Source organism: Columba livia, chromosome 3 (genome assembly GCF_036013475.1).
Source record: "Columba livia isolate bColLiv1 breed racing homer chromosome 3, bColLiv1.pat.W.v2, whole genome shotgun sequence".
NCBI classification, from domain to species: Eukaryota; Metazoa; Chordata; class Aves; order Columbiformes; family Columbidae; genus Columba; species Columba livia.
Window position 1 is genome coordinate 38,672,406 of NC_088604.1, and position 18,828 is coordinate 38,691,233.

Sequence of the window (18,828 nt, forward strand, 5' to 3'; positions counted from 1 at the left end):
GATCCTTTCATGTCACCTTGCACACAGATGTGCCAAAAGCACAACTGTTATTATAGAAGTTCTACCAAGAAAAGTGAAAAATCACAGAAACCAAATAAGAGAAGAAAATAGGAGCATTACCTATTGTCAAGATAGTTCAATGGTTCTAAAAGTTCACAACATTTAATGTTCTCATATAGCCTCTGATACAAATAGGGAAGGGACAGATCTTCCCACAGCAACTAATTTGTTTGGATTGCAGTGCAGTTTCTTTGACAGTACAAAATAGGAAAATACTTGACTAAAACTAAAAAATTATAGGAGTTTCATCATCCACACCAGAATATTTTGAAAGCAAGCAAGCACATTTTGAAGACAAAGTTCAGCAAAGAACTTTGAACATATGCATGGGGGGGGGAAACAACCAACAAACCAGTACTTTTCATAATTCATCCATCTCTCCTTGGGAAGTCCTGGTTATAAAGAGACTACAAGCTATCAGTACTCTTTTCTAAAACTCCCCTTTCCTCTTGCAAGTAATGCTCACAGGATCTCTGCTGTCACAACGAAGCAGGAAGCATCCCCCAGAAACCCTGCGGGCAAATAGTCCACACAGGCAGCTTGCCCTGCTGTTTGCACAGATCCTGCCTCCATAAATCAGGAGATCTGACCACAGGAGCACAGCACCACACCTGCAGTTGTACTACTGAAAGCATTTCTTCTCAAAAAATAAAGAAACCATGAGGAGAGAAGAAGTATGTAACAGAAAAAAATGGGCACTATATACTTTCAATTTTATAAGTAAGCCTAATTGTCCATCTCTGCACTTCCACATTCAATGCTGTTTGAAGTCTATGCTTTCATTGTAACTTGCTTCAATGACAAAACAGCATCTAATGCTTCAAGAAACCACTACCACCTTCTCTAGATCTTTCACTCAAAACAAAATCTATAGAAATTTTCTGAAGAGTTGGTAGCTGGACAGCCCACCTATCAACTAGTGGTTAGATTCCTTCTCTTTCAAGCCACAGCACTAACATTACATCACTTCTCCCATGATTTCTCTCTCTTCTTAAAATCTGTCACTGTTGCCTGTTCATACCACAAATTCTAAATGACAGGGACAACGCTAGGTCTTACAACTGCATGCAAAAACTTCCAATCAAACATCACCAGGAATTACAATTACATCTTACCTCAGAGAGCTACGGAGAAAGAGCATGTGCTTACTTTGAAGACAAAAAAAATTGGTCTCAGGACAAAAAGTGACCTTAATGTAGACTCATTTGTCCTGAGTTTCGGATAATATGTTTGCCTAACTAACTTAGAAGCTGAAAAAGTTCTCTGCATGAGAAAGATGTTAGACTGACCCAAATATGTCTCTTTTAAAAGGGTTTTGTTTGTTCGTGTTTTTTAAGCTGAAAGCCTGAAAACACCTCCACCCCTCAGTTTAATAAACTAGAGGAAAAAAAAACTCTGAATGTGATCTAAACAACAGAATTTGTCAAAACTCTAACTATTACCAATTTCTTCAGGGATGGACTGACATCCAGAAGTGTTCTATGAGTAGCTGATAATTCAAAAAGCATTATGTCTTCTCCAGATGACACTTCAAGCTTTCTTGAAGAAATCTTGTAGACTGCTGATCAGTACATTTATGAATATTACTTGGATGTGACCTTATCAGTTATATTTTAAGAAGTTAATTAAGATATTAGCAGCACAAGCACTTACTCCGGACTAGAGAAAGCACTTCTGGACAGCACCACATAGGCAAAGAAAGAAGAACAATGATTTTTCAAACACATTCAATAGGATCTAAAACAGCACATAGGAACTTGACTGTCATTCACTGTATCGTACACTGTGAACACTGCTTGCTATTACAGCTGTACATTTATTACTAATTATCTCTATTGTGTGAGCACCCAAAAGCTTCAATTAGTAGACAGGCCGCATTGTATTAGATTCTGTGCAAGGACACAAGATGACATGGTCCTGTATCAGATGGCTCAATCTGAATTTAAAACAAGACAAGGGAATAAAAGAGCAAGAGTGGAGCAGCAATAAAAGCAATCACAGAACTGCTCATTCACCTTTGATAACTATACACAAAAAGGGAGAATCAGGTTTGAGCGACAAACATCATCTCTCCAAAACACCAAACCAGCCACTACCAACCTGCCAGTTCTCATTGCAACAAAAGTTCTGACCAGCGAGTTGAAGAAAAAAGGGTCACAGTGTCCACACAGATTAATCTCACAAGCAGATAAAATATCTGGTCATAGAAATGTTAAAATCTAAAGTTTCATTAGAAGCTACTTTTCATTCACTTCTGGTCCTGAGGCAAAGTCTCTTATTAATTCTAATTGGACATTAGTATTAACATGATAATTCAGGAAACAGGATGAAAATTTCATTATCAAAGAGTTACAGCTCCTGGCATTAGACAAGCAGATCTCCAAATCACCTACCAGAGTATTAATAACTTTAATCTTTACACTTTAAAAAATGTCAACCACCAAATATAATCTTGAAAAGTTTTCTCGTCAGAAATCAATTATTTTTAGCACACCCAAATAAAGGCAACTGTTTCAAAGGCTTAGTTGCCTCCGCACATATCCTTATCAGTTGGGTCCAAAACAGATGCTAGAAGAACGATTTTATTAAACTTCCATGTTTAGTTGGTTTTGTTGGGGGTGGGGGAGAAGGGTTGTTTGTGATTTTGGGCAGTTTTGGGAGGGTTTTGGTTGTTTGGACGGTTGGTTTTTTTTACACAATTCTGAAGCTGGCTTGAGCTACATTGAAAATGATAGGATAAAAACTGAAATTTCTCCTTCATGTGGACGTTTAGTATTTTCATCATTAAATTTGAACGTATGTTTTAGGACAACATTGTTTAAGGCAAAATAAGGCAAGTTACTTGGTCTCCCTCAACCTACAGTCATTTGGAGTCGGGAACAAGAACGGAACTGTGTCTTGCAAGCTCCAAACCCAATTCTACACCCACCAGAGCATGTGGCCTCTGTCCTCTTTCCCAGCTCACTAGGATCCACAAAACTGGTTTTGAAAGTACTCCCCGACCCGGCAGCTCTCATTCAGCACAGTCCTTGCCAACATACATTTACTGGCAAACTGATCTCCTAGAAGGTCACAGAAGTTTTGCTACTTAATTAGATTTTATTACGTGCTTTACCTGCGTTTAACTTATTCCCCTCAGCCAAAATCTCAGCAACTATCCCAGCAATAAGGTTACATAGGTTAATTTTGTGCTTTACAGGAGTTTTAAAACCTTAAGTGTAATAAAAAATACAGCACAATTTCATCAAACTTTTAGACCACATCTTCTGGGTTTGAGTTCAACACAAAATTAATTTTCTGAAAAAAATCTGCAAGTAGCAAATGGATTAGAAATATTTTTTTAAAGGAAGATTAAAAATTCAGCTCCTGTAGGAGCTTTCTTTGCTCCAGAGTATTTCTTTAGATGGGTTATATCAAAGAAGATTATTTATTTCGACACAGTATTGCCGATGTCGCTTTTTGTTTCCTTTTTAAATATGCTTCTGTCTGTATTATCACATTAAAAAATGCAAAATACAAGAAATTCCATCATCAACTCTCAGCGCAAAATACACGGCAGCTCTCCATTCCCAGGGGAGTTCATTACACAGCCTAGAATTCAGTCTTGTGAAAGCGCTGCCCTCCCACACAAATAAGCATTACCCAACTCAGAACAGCAATTAGCATCACTAATATGTTCGCTGATGTAGAGGCGACAACAAAATCCTGTTGCAGATATCATTATCAATTTCTTAATTTCCTTTTATGATTGGCAACACTTCAAAATCATGAGCGTGTCGCCACCCATGATCGACCACCTAGGATGAGGTCAAGCCGCTTTAGCACTTTGCTTTGGACCCTGCTGCTCCCCCCCGGCAAGACGGCATTGACTCCTCCTGGCCAGGCACGTCACACGCTGGAGAAAGGGCCGGGAGAATGAAAATTAATTACTGCCCTCTATCCGCTGACCGTAGGCGACCATCTATCTGTGTCACTAAGCTGCTGTGGTGCCATGTCCTGGCCTGAATCCAAACTGTGCTGGATCTAGAGTAACAGTTTAAATCAGACGAGTTTGAAGCTGGCCTGTGGCAGATGGAGCAACACACCCAAAGTCCCGATACGTGGGGCAGGCTCAGCTTGGTTTCTTCTCTTCTGTTAGCTGCTGTTGGCAATGGTCGCTGCTTTAAACTCTGTCTCCTGAAGGATGACAAAGCCTGGATACAGGGACACTAACACATCAAGTTATGTGAAGACTCATAATATTATTTTCAGTGTGTGAACAAAAGGAAACCAATGTCTTTTTAATTGGAACACTTGACAGCTCTGACACAAATACCATTTTCAAAATTGTACCCATGTTTTCAGTTGCACAAGTGCATAGAGTATCAGCCATCAAGAAATACGGCTACAGATAGGCAGCTGTAGAATTATCTATTTGAACTGATAACCCAAATAGTAAATAAATTTTTTAAAAAACACACACACAGGCCTTTGGAAGTTAACCTGCTCTGAATATACCTTCATATACCTTCACACCTGAGTATACACTTCGTATTTCTCTCACATACTTCTAAGTTAAATTCTGCTATCAAGAGACTGCATAGTATTTTAAATCAAAAATAACCCTTAGATTCTGACTGACATTCATTTCCAATTAACAGCCTCCAGCTCCAATATTTCTTATTCATGACCTTGCATTTTCTACAACTAAATATACTTACAGTTTAATTATTCTGCTCCTCAGTGAAATCAGTGGCTTGTCTCCCTCATTTGTTTGTCAGAACATACTCAGTTTCTGTTTCAAAATTCTTAATGACAATATAAAATTAATATTCAGGCTCTCCACTTGTGGCTTTTGATATATTTTCTTCCAAAACCATCCACTGCCATTTTCTTTCAATCCATTCTTTACCTATCTTACCATTCTAGCAATCTTCATTAGCCTCAGTCTCTACAATAAACCAAAATTTTGTCTAAGTCCAGAACCATGAGATGTACCGCTAGTCTCGTGTCAAAAAAAATATCTTGCCTTTATGTGCTAAACAAACTCAACTCCTACCGAAATGGTTGAACTCACAAGAAATGCCATTCCTCATTTGTACTGAAGACTCTGTTCCTCAGTCCTTCTGATTCCATTAACTACTTCCCTTGACTTATCCAAATCTGTCATTTTAGAAAAAGAGAACAGTACAATATTGATCTATTTTTACCTCTCATTACAATCATAATATTCTAAATTTAAAGCTAAGCCTTTTTATAAATGACCCAAACTTATCCTCTACAATCAAGATTTATTTTTCCCTCTGCATATTAAAATACGGTGTTCCCAGGCTGCTGTTTAGTAAGCAAATGTTATCTCATGTATCCCCGTTTATTTTCAGAAGCATCTGGATTTGTCACTAGTGAAAATTCTCCATCAATTCTCTACCCTCAAAAGAAGGTAGAATTCAGCTTCTGATTATTTTCATAATTGTATGGTGTCTACTTTAGGGTGAAATTAATAGTTCCCAAGGCTTCAATAACTGTGTTGGCTAAACTCATATTACACCAATGGAGATTTAGACACTCAGCTTGCATCAGATGTTAAAGTGTGTGTGCTCATAGCGACAGCTCTGATCAGGCTGGGTATCTGGAGCAGATTCAGCAATAACCCAGAAGTTTACCTTAACAAACCTGTTGTGATTTTTTGAAAACCTGAACTCCATAACACTTTTTTTATCCTTCAGCTATTATGAAAATGTTATCCCTCCAATTCTATTTTGCATTTTTCCTAAACAATGAGTGCTTTCCAGTGCTCATGTTACAATCCAGAAAATTATCCTCACATATCTGCTAAACCAATGTCTAATTTCCTGAGAAATTAGAAGTTTCCCAATATTCAGCTTCATGTTCTGAATCACTTGCTCAAGCTATCACTGCCGTGACTTGATGCTAGTGTGGAAAAAAATAACTGTCTTACTGATCACCTCACATATCACACTGCAAGAGCTATGCTTCATTTCGATATTCATAGAATCATTTTGGTGGGAAAAGACATCTAAGATCATCAAGTCCAACCAAAAACCTAACGCTGCCAAGTCCACTACTAAACCATGTCCCTATGTGCCACATTTACATGTCTTTTAAATATCTCCAGGTACTGATGAATTGGTATTCATCAGTTAATCCTGCTTATGTGAGACCACAGAACTTCATTTCCACAAAATTTGTTAAGGCGGTATTCCCTGCATATTTACACTTTGTGCAAATTAGCACCGTAGGATAACAGATACCCCACAGCTTATACAGAAATTCAGCCTCCATCATCTTTACTATTCCTCAGTCTCCTCAACCACTATATCACTCAAAAATAAATTCTTACTATTATCACTGTCTGCCACCACTTTCCTTTCAAATCTGAATGCAAGTTTCCATTTTCATTTGCTCCCCTTGACAACCCAAGGTCCACAGAAGATTTTTTTCCTGAGTGTTATGACCCTGAAAATCATCAGAAGGGAGGCAGTGAATCTGCAGATGACAACACTGAGTACAGAAATCTTCAGAATGTCCCAAACTACAGTAGCAAACATAACAGAGAGAGATACGACCACATCTGCCCACCTTACAAGCTTCTTAAATTAACTCTGTCAGCTGAAAAAGCTGACAGTGCAACCACTTTTTAGAAATCAGTGAGAGCACAGAAATGCATCTGCAGTCAAAAAAACTCCAGGAAATAAATCATTAGGTCACATAACTAATAGGATGGTGCATAATACAGAATTACTGTTGCACCATTATACAACTGATGGGTATCCCCTTGCCTGGGACACTGTGTGCACCAGCATTAGTAGGCGACTCAGTTTTTGAATAAAGGAGATAACAGTAATACTATGGAGCATGGAAAAACACTCAAGAAGTGTGGAACCTGCTACCATTTCTCCTAATAAAGTATCATAGTTTAGACGGAGTACAAATTTTAGTTTTTCCCGGTTTATAAATCAAGGATAAAGATGCCTAATTAACTTAACAGATGGCAAACTCAAAACTAATGTAAAATTACTTTTTCTATCTGAAGTATTATTAGAATTTGAAACACTGCAACAGAGTTGGCAAAACCAAGAATTTAGCAAGGTTTAAAAAGACTATCCAGTCACAGTGTTTTTCTTGACTGCTTTCCAGGGTTTTAATTAAGTTAGAGTGCTGGAGGGGTTTTGTATCGTTATTTCTAAAAGGATATTAAATGTTATGGGTTAAATTTGAAGTCATCTTGTTATCATTATTTGACCTATAACAAAGGGTAAATTAATCCACAACTACTACATATTGAGGAGTTCTTATAGTGCGTTATGTCATTTCTGGAACAAAAGAAGAATTGTTAACTAACTAGAAAATATGTGACCCAATAATAGAATCTGTATATTAAGAGATTTATTTTAAATACTACATTCTCTTTGTTTCACTCAATTTTTAATGATGCTAAGTAGTCAAGTACATATTAAAGTACATTTCTACATTAGAGGGAGGAACTCTATTGGAAAACAACTGTACAGTATAACGTTCTGATTACTTTTTTTAAAAGCTATAAGATTAATGGAACAAATTATATCTCAAGCTTGACTGAACTATTTAAATTTCTTATAATTTATTTTATTATTATTATTTATTACAGATATTGAGCTCCAAGCTTCCTTAAACTTGTTTGACTTCATCCCTCCTTCACAAATTTTAGTCTGAAAACATCTTGGAGATTTAGAGGGAAATTCATGCCTGAAGCAATGGACCAATAGAAAACAAAAACAAAACCACAGAGTTACACAACAGTATAAGAAAGAAAAACAAATGAATTTAGCATCAGATGACAAGTAGTTTCATTCCTCCTTTACCCAAGCAAGAGGCCCGTAACACCTCTCATTAACTTTGAAGTGACTCTCATCAGAACGTGTGCTGGGTCGCTTCTGAGCACATCCCAGGCACAAGCCACAGAAGGGAACAGCCACTTGGGCTCACAGACCAGAAGCTCAGCTCCAAGGAAAAGTGCTGCCCTAGGTATTTGCATAGTTAAACTTTATATACTGAATGTCATTCTTCCCTGAATAAGATTAAGCCATTACACTTCACGAATGTGCCCATAATCCCCCCGAGAGAATCAGTAGCACAGGACACACAGTTCCACCATCCAAAGTGATCTGGTAGAAAGGAAAATAAATAAACAAACCAGCAATCACTGATAGTTGTCGTTTGAACATCAGGTACACTCAGAGGCACACCATTTATCTTGATCTAATTAGAACATTTTAGGACTACAGTTGAAGACGCCAAGATTAGTATTCATAGCACAAGCTACATAATAAGCATTTTAATGCACTAACTATTTATAAATAAACAAAAGAGCTTGCTTAGAAGACAATCTGTCCAAATATTCAAATAGTTATATATGAATAATCAGTTAAGTAGTACTTTTCAAAGAGCTCAGAATTGTGACCATAAAACTTTGTGAGCTGTCAAATGCTTCAGAACTGTGAAGCATCAAGCCTGCTGCTTCACAAAACAGAGCTACTCTACGGTATCACATCAGCAGTGCTCCTCAACCACTTAAGGAAGGGATAGGAAAAAAAATGCCTTCCTTCTGCCTCTTCTTTTCAGCCCTGACACTGTTGCAGGCTCATATGAGAAACCACAACTTAGAGTAAGAATGTCTTCTTCAGCCACTCAAGTCAATTTGGATCCAGATTGAGGAGACATATTCCATCACACCTACTCATTCATTCCTCTATATTGACCGAAGGATTTAAAAACAGACTTCAAGAGATGGAGAAGCAGCAAAGTGATCTGGATGCACCTTATTAATAAATAAATACATACATACATAAATACATCATCACCACCACCACTGTCCAAAAAGCACCCCAAACCATCCACTCCAAATGCAACATTAAGATAAAAAAAAAAACAAAACAATTTCAACCAAGCCAAACAGCTGTGAAACTGATACATCTGGTCTGTAATATACATCTCTACTTTAAAAAATACTGCCTTGTGGGAACGTCTTAGGAATAACAATATTTATACCAAATAGTTCCAGACATTAGCCTAGCACCTTATGGCACCCTGTGCTGCCTCAATTGACCTAGAGTCTCTCAATCAAGAGAGACCTCTCCTGGTTCATCATCGATGCAGTTAAACAGAACCAATGAGTTACCTGGTGACGCCCATGAACCTGGCTACCAAAATCTGACAACTCCTCTCCTGCTGCAAGATCGCCAGAACGTCTAAGCATGCTCTCATTCCCTGTACAAGAGGTAAAAAAAGAGAAAAGGACAACATGCCCTTTGACAACACGTCAATGTGTGCAGATGACAAGACCACCTTGTCCTGGAGGCTCTTCACCTTGGCTGGAACATCTATCTTTACCTTGAGACAGGAGACACACTAAATATGCTGAAAGTGCCCTAAATATTACCACAATTTATCAAAGTTTTATTTTTGCACGCTCAATTAAAAATGCAAGCATACAATATTGACGGCTCCTAATGCTGTGGGAAACAGGGTGGTATCAGGCTTGTAATCCTAAATTCACTGCCCAACATAACTATAATGGATAGTTATTAAGATGTAGAGTGAGCGAAGACTTACATCCCAGCTTTCTGGTCTCAAAATAAATCACTCCTGCCTCCCCATCCCACCTTATCACTAGAAAAGCAGTTTATACATCATAATCCAGAATCATATATACATGATCTTTATATACTTTTGCAGAAGGTTGACATTATGTTGTCATTACACATTTAAAAGCTAAACTATAGCTTCCTAACAATGGATTAGTATTTGTAGTCTATAAAAGCTATTTATAGCTTTTAACCTTGATGAAAGCGGGGGGTGGGCAGGGGAAGCTTTATTACAACCACTGAAATAACTTTTACAACTTAAATTTCCAGACAAAATATAAGCTACCGTCAATTAAGTATATTATTCAAAAGAAACTCAGTGAAAAAAATCAGTGGATTCCAGACTCATCCTAAACAAAGATTCTTCCAACTGTAGAAACAGAACTACAGAACTAGTTTAAAAATGGGTGAGCTTCTTTTCTCTTAAAGAACTAGTTAAAATCATGATAAAGACCATGAGGGACTACACCATGCAAACAGAAACTGCATTTCCCCCCTTCCAGACCTTAAAAATGTTACATTCAACAAAACATTGCAGAGTTAGGAATAAGGGAATAGCAGCAGTCACTTTACCCTCTTAACTAAGGTTTTTGTTCCAAGTCTTCTCTTTAAATACCATCCCACTTTCATCATATCACAGGAATAATAGAAAAACCCTTGCAACTACTACTTTGAGATATTCAAGGAAAATAATAACAAATGTCTGAAAAGTAACCATCCTACACACACGAACAAGGTATAATTAGCACTCAACAGTCGAGTCTTTGTCCATTACTGATAGTTACATAAGCACATGTTTTGAATAAAGACCATTTAACTTGGAATGAAACCACTTGAGTAAAGCCCAGTTGTTCACAAAACCCGTCACTCCTACAAAAATATCCATTTGGTTCTGAAAAGTCTGCTCAGTACATGTCCAAGCTCCTGAGTAACTCTGTCCTCTAGAATTTCAGACTACAGAAATGTGTTCCAACGACAGAGAAAGGGATACACAGCATCACCAAACAATGGTGCAAAACTGATAAATATTTAAGTCTATTTCTTAAGATAAGTGGAGAGAGGAAGTAGGGAAAGGCAAAGGAGGAATGGTTTAGAAGTGTCCAAATGATTCTCACGTGGGTTCTTCACCCCATCCTATTATTAGGAGGCAAATACTCCTTCCCGACCCCAAGACCGTAAACATGTATAATCCTAAACATGACTAAATGACAAGACACTAAAAACAGAATATATAACAATTCACCTATCCGCTAGCCATCTAGAGTCAGAAAGAATCTTTACTCACAATTGCTTTCCAGTGACTAACAGCCCTAAACTTCCCTGTTAGCACCACTTCTGAAGCCATCTATCAAATCTCAGCATTCTATATTTTTGTCCCCCTCCTCTAAATTAGGAAAGAATACACTATCGAATTGTGTAAACTTCCATTTCAAGCATTTTCCAATACTGGGCATAACATTCCACATCCATGAGAATCTGGTCACATCATTTGTACCAATCAGAAAAAAGAAAAAAAAAAAATAAACTTCAATCTGTGACTTCTTTCTCATTCCCACCCAAGTCGCCTTCAAATTCAACTCCACATTAAGGGCGATGAAGCTGGTGAGGGCCCTGGAGCACAAGTCTGATGAGGAGCAGCTGAGGGAACTGGGGCTGTTTAGCCTGGAGAAAAGGAGGCTGAGGGGAGACCTTATTGCTGTCTACAACTCCCTGAAAGGAGGTTGTAGCATGGAGGGTGTTGGTCTCTTCTCCCAAGTAGCAAGTGACAGGATAAGAGAAGATGGCCTCAAGTTGCACCAGGGGAGGTTTAGCTTGAATATTAGGAAAATTTCTTCACAGAAAAGGCTGGCAGGTGTTGAAACAGGCTGCCCAAGGAAGTGGCTGAATCACCATCCCTGGAGGTGTTTAAAAGATGCATAGATGAGGGCCGTAGGGACATGGTTTAGTGCCAGTGTTAGGTTAACAGACTCAATGATCAAGAGGGTCTCTTCCAAACAAAATGATTCTATGATTAATACCTTTGCTTCCAGGAGACAAACTTTCCCTTCTCTACATCTCTGCTCATGACAAGCCAGTCTCTTATTCTTAATAATGAGTTGTCAAGTGCATAGCTTTGGGTTTTAATTGGTTTAATACTAGTCTCCAATCTTCTCTGTCCTCCTTCATTCTAGTTATTATCCCAACTTTCTCTCTAACCTCCTCCTGTCTCTCAGGGATAATAGTTTTTCTATGAACCCATTCAACTACCTCTTCTTTAATCCTTTTCAGACAGGCTCTCATTTTTCTTCTTTGCCACCTAATTCTGGGCTAGTCTAGTATCTTTCACCTCTTAATTTCTAAAACAAAATCTGTTTCTCAGTTCTCATTTTTTTTAGAGCTGTTCTTTAGCAATCATCACTTTTTCACAAGTTACTCTTGCTGTGAATGACTTTTGGGTAACTATTCATATTAAGTATCTGCAATTTCTCAGCTATGTATATGAGCTTCACTTCATCATCTAAATTATCAAAGAATAGGGAAAGTAAAGAGTATTTAGCCATGCAGATTCAGGGAGAAACTTTTGCCTCATCTTCATTACATTTTTACAGCATTAAAAGTTATCTTAAGTCACACTCAGTAGACTTCCTCCAGGTAATGGTCAGGTGTATATATCTGAAGAGGCTGCAACTGCCAATAATTTTAAAGATCTTAACAAAACAACACAAAAAGACATTTTCTTCTATTTGTACAAAAAGCTAAACTAAAGAAACCCGGGAATCTATCACAAGTTAGATAACACAGTAACTTACATACTTTGGATAAATAAAAATTATTTGATTAATAAACACAATCCAAAAATTTGGCCACCAGTTTTATCATGCAGCCAAGTGTAGCTGCTATATTTGTTTTGTATTATGATACCAACAAAACGAGAATTATTTAGGCAAAAGGCCTTTTTTCTAAAATGTAATTTGCTAATCATTAAAAAAATAACTAACTGCAGACACGTTCCTAACTATTTTGTTACAAGCACCTTTTAGACAATTAGCAGCAATTCAGAGAGAGTTGCTTTACATTCTGTATCTACTTGTTCGCATTTAGGTATCCACCAGCCATCAAATTTGCATGAATATTTTTCAAATATAATAGCCCTTGGCAAGAACTTTCTGTTCTGTATTTTTTTTAAATAGCTGCCTTAACATAATTGAACAGCCATAGTATTATGATCGTATTTACTCATTTTTACTAAAACTGCATGTGCAAAGATATGAAAAATAAAACGGTGCTCATATAAATGTAGGAAAATAACTTACACCCCTTAATAGCTTGCATTTAGTTCTGGTCATAATTTACCATCATAAAATCTTGTCCTGTTTGATTGTATTAATTTGAATTCTTTCACAGACATTTTAAAGATTTTTATTATTCTTAGTGCTAACAGTCTTTTTTTAAGAAGTGGTGTCTCATTACTTTACCACCCCACTCCTGTCTGAACATTCAGCTCCGCTCATTAGAACAAACATCTGCTACAAACACTATTAATGGGAGACATGTCAGGGGATACAGCAAGCTGCTAACCACCTGTGTTAATCACTTTACAGTACAACGTTGATAATAGAGAGTCATACAGTATGCCCTGAGCATACTGTTACAATTACCTTATTCAGATAGCAACTACTACTTGGGAAACACAGCACTACAAAATTGGATCCATTTGTAAAGCCGTACATACCTTGTAGCTACTGTTAACATACATTCATCTCAACAAAGCCAAAAGGCATGATTTTAGTAGTGGGGAATTTGCTTTTTGGATTTCTGTGCTTTAAGAATAGATTAGCATTAAAATTATTTTTAAGACACCAGAGGTGTGACAGCTGTTCCAATAAGTATACAGGATGGAATTGACACCAAACCAGTCAGAATAGCTGCAGGCTTAAGTGATTTTTTCTTTTTTTAATAATAATAATTTAAACCAATATGATTTTAGAGGTGTTTTTCCCCAAAATGGTGTGAGTTGCATAAAATATTTCCATACACACAAATGGCTGACACAAAGGAAATATTTTTCTAGAGAAAGGCAATGCTAACTGAGCTTCAAAACTCTTTTAATTTAAAGTAATTTGTCTAAACCTGAGATGCAAATGTACACATCTTTACACAAACAGGTGCTTTGAAACAGGAGGGCAGAAGTACTTGTTGACACTGTATTTTCCTTTGGAGAGAACAGTTTCCAGAAGGAAACCTCATGGTGCTCAGGGAACAAGGGCTCTGGAAACACGGCAGGGAACAAGCAAGGCCACAGTGGAGACACAAACTCTGTGAATCAGGACAGACTAAGCAAGGGCAAGTCAAAAGATTCTCAACTTAGGGCTCCAGAATGGGGGAGGATGAGTTTTGACCCAAACCAGACTCAGAACCTACACATTTACAAAAGCATGTAAGATACTGCTTCAGCAGATTTCCCCAAAATAATTTACAGTATCCTTGTCAAATAACTAATCAATTTGACATCATTTAGTCAGTGCAAGATGAGAAATAAAGCTCTTTCATTTAGGGAAATTCATTTAAAAAAAAAATATGAGTAGAAAAATATAACAAGTTCTTAAAAGCAAGAAAACACGCACTGTTCTACCACTGAACAACAAAAACCCCAACAACAACACGGCTCTTAAAGCAGACGGGTGGAAGCCCAGCTCCAGTTGAAATCTAGGAATAGCAGATGCCTTTGGAGAAAAGTTCAAGTCCTCCATGAAATTACTGACACTACATCTTAGTTAAGACCATCTACAAATAAAGGCTTCAGCCACGAAACCTCTAGAGGAAACTACTGCTGCAGGAATAAAATGCAGATATTTAACAATGGTGAAATTTAAGAATTCTGACTGAGACAATATTGCTATTAACTGAGATGAGAGTACTTTATTTAAGTGAGAAAACATAATACAAAGTTATTAGTTAAGCATATGCTTTTCTGTAAGTCACATCAGGTTGATGAAACAGCATTGCTTTTTTAAGCAAAGAGAGAGAACAAAACAAAACAAAAAAGTATGCAAGGCAAATAATACTGTAATAGGCAAACCCTAGACTGCTGCATCTAAGCCACACTTAACAGAATAGCTTTGGAGATATCTGATGACAGCGGTTTCATCTCCAGACAAAGCAAGCAGGGGATCCATAAATGGATCTCCACTAACTGATGTCTTAATATTAAACTCAGGAAGGTCACGCCTGTCAACACACGCATTCAGAATAATTAATGAAAATCTGTTTAATTGCATATGGAGTCCGGATTGTTGGAGAACAACAAAATAATTAGAAGCATGTCCAATGTAAAAACTGCCAGAGTCATTTTTCATCGTTGATTAGGGTAGCTATCATGCACAGTGTCTAAATGTCCAAATAATAGCTCCGTTTTCATCTTTAATCTCTCCTTCACAACATGCCTTCGGCTGAATTTCATTAACACTGGATCTTTGTAGCACCATTTTCTTCTCTAAATGTACCTATCGGTCTGTGTATCTCCATAATCAACTACTAGCTATTATGTTTTTGAGAACATTTAAAAGAACTATTTCATTCTCTCAGTTTAATTCTTTATCCATTCTGTTTCACCACCATTCTAGAACTCTGAAAACACAGGACAGAATGTTCAAAATACTGAAAATTCCGACAAGAAATTACACATGTACTTTCATTTCTTTCACAAAAGGTGGTCTCCCAGGTGCACTACTATTTTCTATATAATTATTCTAGTATTCAGAATGCTTGCATCCTGTACATTTGAGTAAGAAAATAAATATCCCATAAGACTTTAATTTTCCAGATTAATAACATATGACAAATGAAGACTTCATATACACACAGAAAAAGAGATGTGAAAAAATAGCTTACAACCCTACAGAATAGCACTAATTGTAATTTTACAGCATCGTAGTATTTGTTCTAAGACATACAAATATGTATTAGCTAATGACCCACAGTTTTGAACAGATTATTGTTCAGCGGCAACGCACACAAGGGACACTACAGGTGAAACAATTATCTCCCTAATTTAATATCAAATGGTCTTCTGTAAATAATTTATTTTTAAAACAGAATTTTTTTTTGCTATTACTATTTCTCGAAGCAATAGGCTTAAATTAGACAAAGCAACTACGTAAACTGTCTTTAATGCATACTAAAATATTAGCGTAAACCAAACCCTAAAACAAAGGCTTCCTGAAGGACTGACCTGTGGAAAAGGCAAGGATTGCCTTTTTTGATATCTGAGCTGTATAGGACATTCATACTTTCTAAACATATTTTCATAGTTTTATAAGTCAAGTCAATCAACAGTCTATCTGGAATGTGGATTAAAAGCATACTAAATGCAAAGACTTCATCTGGCTCTTTGCACGGTCAGTGTAAGTTGGCTGAGTTTACTTGTTTAGGCTCAGCAGCTTTTGAATACGCTGTACCTCTCCGAGAATAATCCTGGACCTCCCAACACCACGTTTTTGTAACCTCCCACCCCGAGAACACCTGCACCACGTTATCCAAGTGCTTGTGCATACAGCCAGTCAACGCTAATAAGCCAAATATTCCCAGTAATTCCTTGCTGCCATACTGAGTGCAAGCCTACTGTGTATTTTCACACCGTGCTCTGCTCAAGCTATAAACCCTTAAAAAACAAACTCCACAGATGAGAGACACCTGAAGGGTCTTTTTTACAGGAGACAGCTTAGTCTGACTGGATTGTGCTGAGTCCTGACTGACTCCATGTGGATCCATGTGGCAACTCCAGTAAGACACCTAATTCCCCATTTTGTCCAGGCTTTTCATTCATACTCCTTTCTGCTGCTAAAGATAGCAAGCCTAACAAAACAAAGAATGAAGGAAAAACTTTAGAAGACAACCTACACCATTTGTTGATTTAAGTATCAAAACTTCGCTACCTCAGCATACGGAAGGGAGAATTCTTTCCATTGCACTGCTAAAACAAAACATCTTTTGCCTTTATCTGTAGACAAAACCAGTATTTTAACTTCACCAGTCTGAAAACAAAAATTCTTACCTTCTCTTTTTGAAAGCATACATCTCACCCACACAACGGATGCCTTCTAACTCATACACATGTGGAACACTGAACTCTCTTGTTAGCCTAAAGCACCTTGCACAAATGAGCATAACAGTTCCCCTTTTACCGCACGTACGTTAATTGTAATTGTACTTTCTCTGGTCAAGTCAAAGCAGGTTAAGAATTTATTCATAAGCGAATAAAAACTAAAGTCATTGCATTTAGCACAGATTACAACTGCTTAAATACTACTGTATGTAAAGAATACCTTTTAGAAAGAAAACCCAAGCTATTGAAATTAATGAAATGGATCACACGATTTAAATTCTTCCTGTTACTAAGAACATGTTGACTATGATGTAAGAAATTACATTTTTAATTACCTCAAGATAGCACCCACAATAAAAAGGAAGATTGTGCTCTGAATGTTATGAGTGGCATGGGTTAAAAATATTTCCATTAATATCTGGGATTCTTGATTTTAGTTTTGAAACCAGAAATACTAAAGAAAACCTGAAGGTTAGAGTATCAATCCCCACTGATGAAGATCCCAGAACCTGAAGAAAATGGTTGTAATTTCACAAATGTAACAACCTATTAAACATATTCAGTCCTATGAAAGTAAGTATGATTTTGGAGGCTTGGAACTTTACTCAAGAAAGATTTGTTTGTCTGAAGAGCCACAGTAACTCTTTGCAAGAACACAAGGAAATGGGGAACCTAACATTTGGGGTTTATTTCCATGTGAATAGCAAAAACTTTCTATACCTCATGCAAGCTTCTGGGCGTAGAGGCAATAGACCCCGTATGACATGCCTTTTTCATAGAAGACAAAGCAACAAAAGACCTCCAAATGATACCAGGTGCACATGCTTAAACTGAGTTTCATGCAGTTGAGACCGATCTATAACCAGTTAAAATCAGAGAAAAAAAGTGGTTTGCTATTCCACAGTAGATGATGTATGGCATTTCTCCTACTTTGAAATGCTAACATGAGAATACTGGAGAAATTAAATACAAGAAGTCATTTCCAACTAGAAATAACAGCACTGAAGATGTTTGACACAGCAATCTGATCAGATTGTATCCTGTTATTAAAAAAAAAAGTCACTCCAACAATGTATGTAAGAGAACTGGCAAGGGACGATGAAACTACTGACTCTTTGGCTGACCACAACTACAAGTTTGAACAAAGGATCAGATCACAGTATGAATAAAAAAGACATGAGATTGCTAATACTAGCCAGCTTCTGAAGGATCAACTAGAAGTTTTAATTTCGCTTTTCTAAACAAATTCTTTATCTTAACAAACCGTTACTTTTATCTAAGATTATTCTAAGGCCTTGGTGGCAAGTCTTGGCAGACAGAGAGGCAAGGGTCATGGAGAAGAATAAAAGTACATACATTTAACAGTCAGTCTGCAGAACAGCTGCTAAAAATAAAGTTGGCCACAAATTTGAGCAAATGTTGGGTACCAAAACAGAAAAAAAAAAAAAAATCTCTGGAGTCAGCTTTGTTGTTAGAATATGCTTTGTCCTTTGTACAAGCAAATTCACTTTCCTGAGAAAATACAAACGGTCTACCCAATTTACTGAGTGTTTCTTTTTCAGTTAAAATGAACTTACCGAGTGCCATCTGCTTTCCAGCTAACTTTGTATGGCTTCTGCTCCAAAAATTTAATATTTTGCTTGTCCATGGAAACAGGCTGTGCTCCAGGGAATCCAGATCTAAAACAAAAAAAAAAAATATATATATATATAAAAATAAAAGAACCATGTTTATTAATATTCTGCGATAGATAGTCACACAAGGCAATACATATTTTTACATTACACTGAAGTTACAACTTGTACCAGACTTGCAGCAAGGTTAACTATGAGTTAGAACATCTTCTCCAAAAAGGTGTTTTACAAGAGGAACTAAATGCCTATCTGATAAGAACAAGGATATCTGTTTATGACAAAACACTAAATTATGTAGAATTTCAAAGTTTTAAATTTGGAGGAAGAGATATTTGAATTTAAAATTACAAGGACTAGAAGAACTATAAGCATCAGCAAGGTAGGAAGCACTGTAAGCAATGCCCTGGATCATCAGCTTCAGAAAGGA

The 18,828-nt window shown here is 37.0% G+C and overlaps 1 protein-coding gene across 3 annotated transcripts in view; it reads right to left on the bottom strand.

The window, feature by feature from the left end:
- The window catches only part of RNGTT (RNA guanylyltransferase and 5'-phosphatase), a 182,576-nt gene that overhangs the window by 134,575 nt on the left and 29,173 nt on the right, over positions 1–18,828 (bottom strand). For all 3 annotated transcript variants that reach the window (XM_065059622.1, XM_065059625.1, XM_065059624.1), the window contains one exon: positions 18,345–18,446. In XM_065059622.1, coding sequence (XP_064915694.1) covers positions 18,345–18,446 — 102 coding nt within the window. The remainder of the gene's footprint in view (positions 1–18,344; positions 18,447–18,828) is intronic.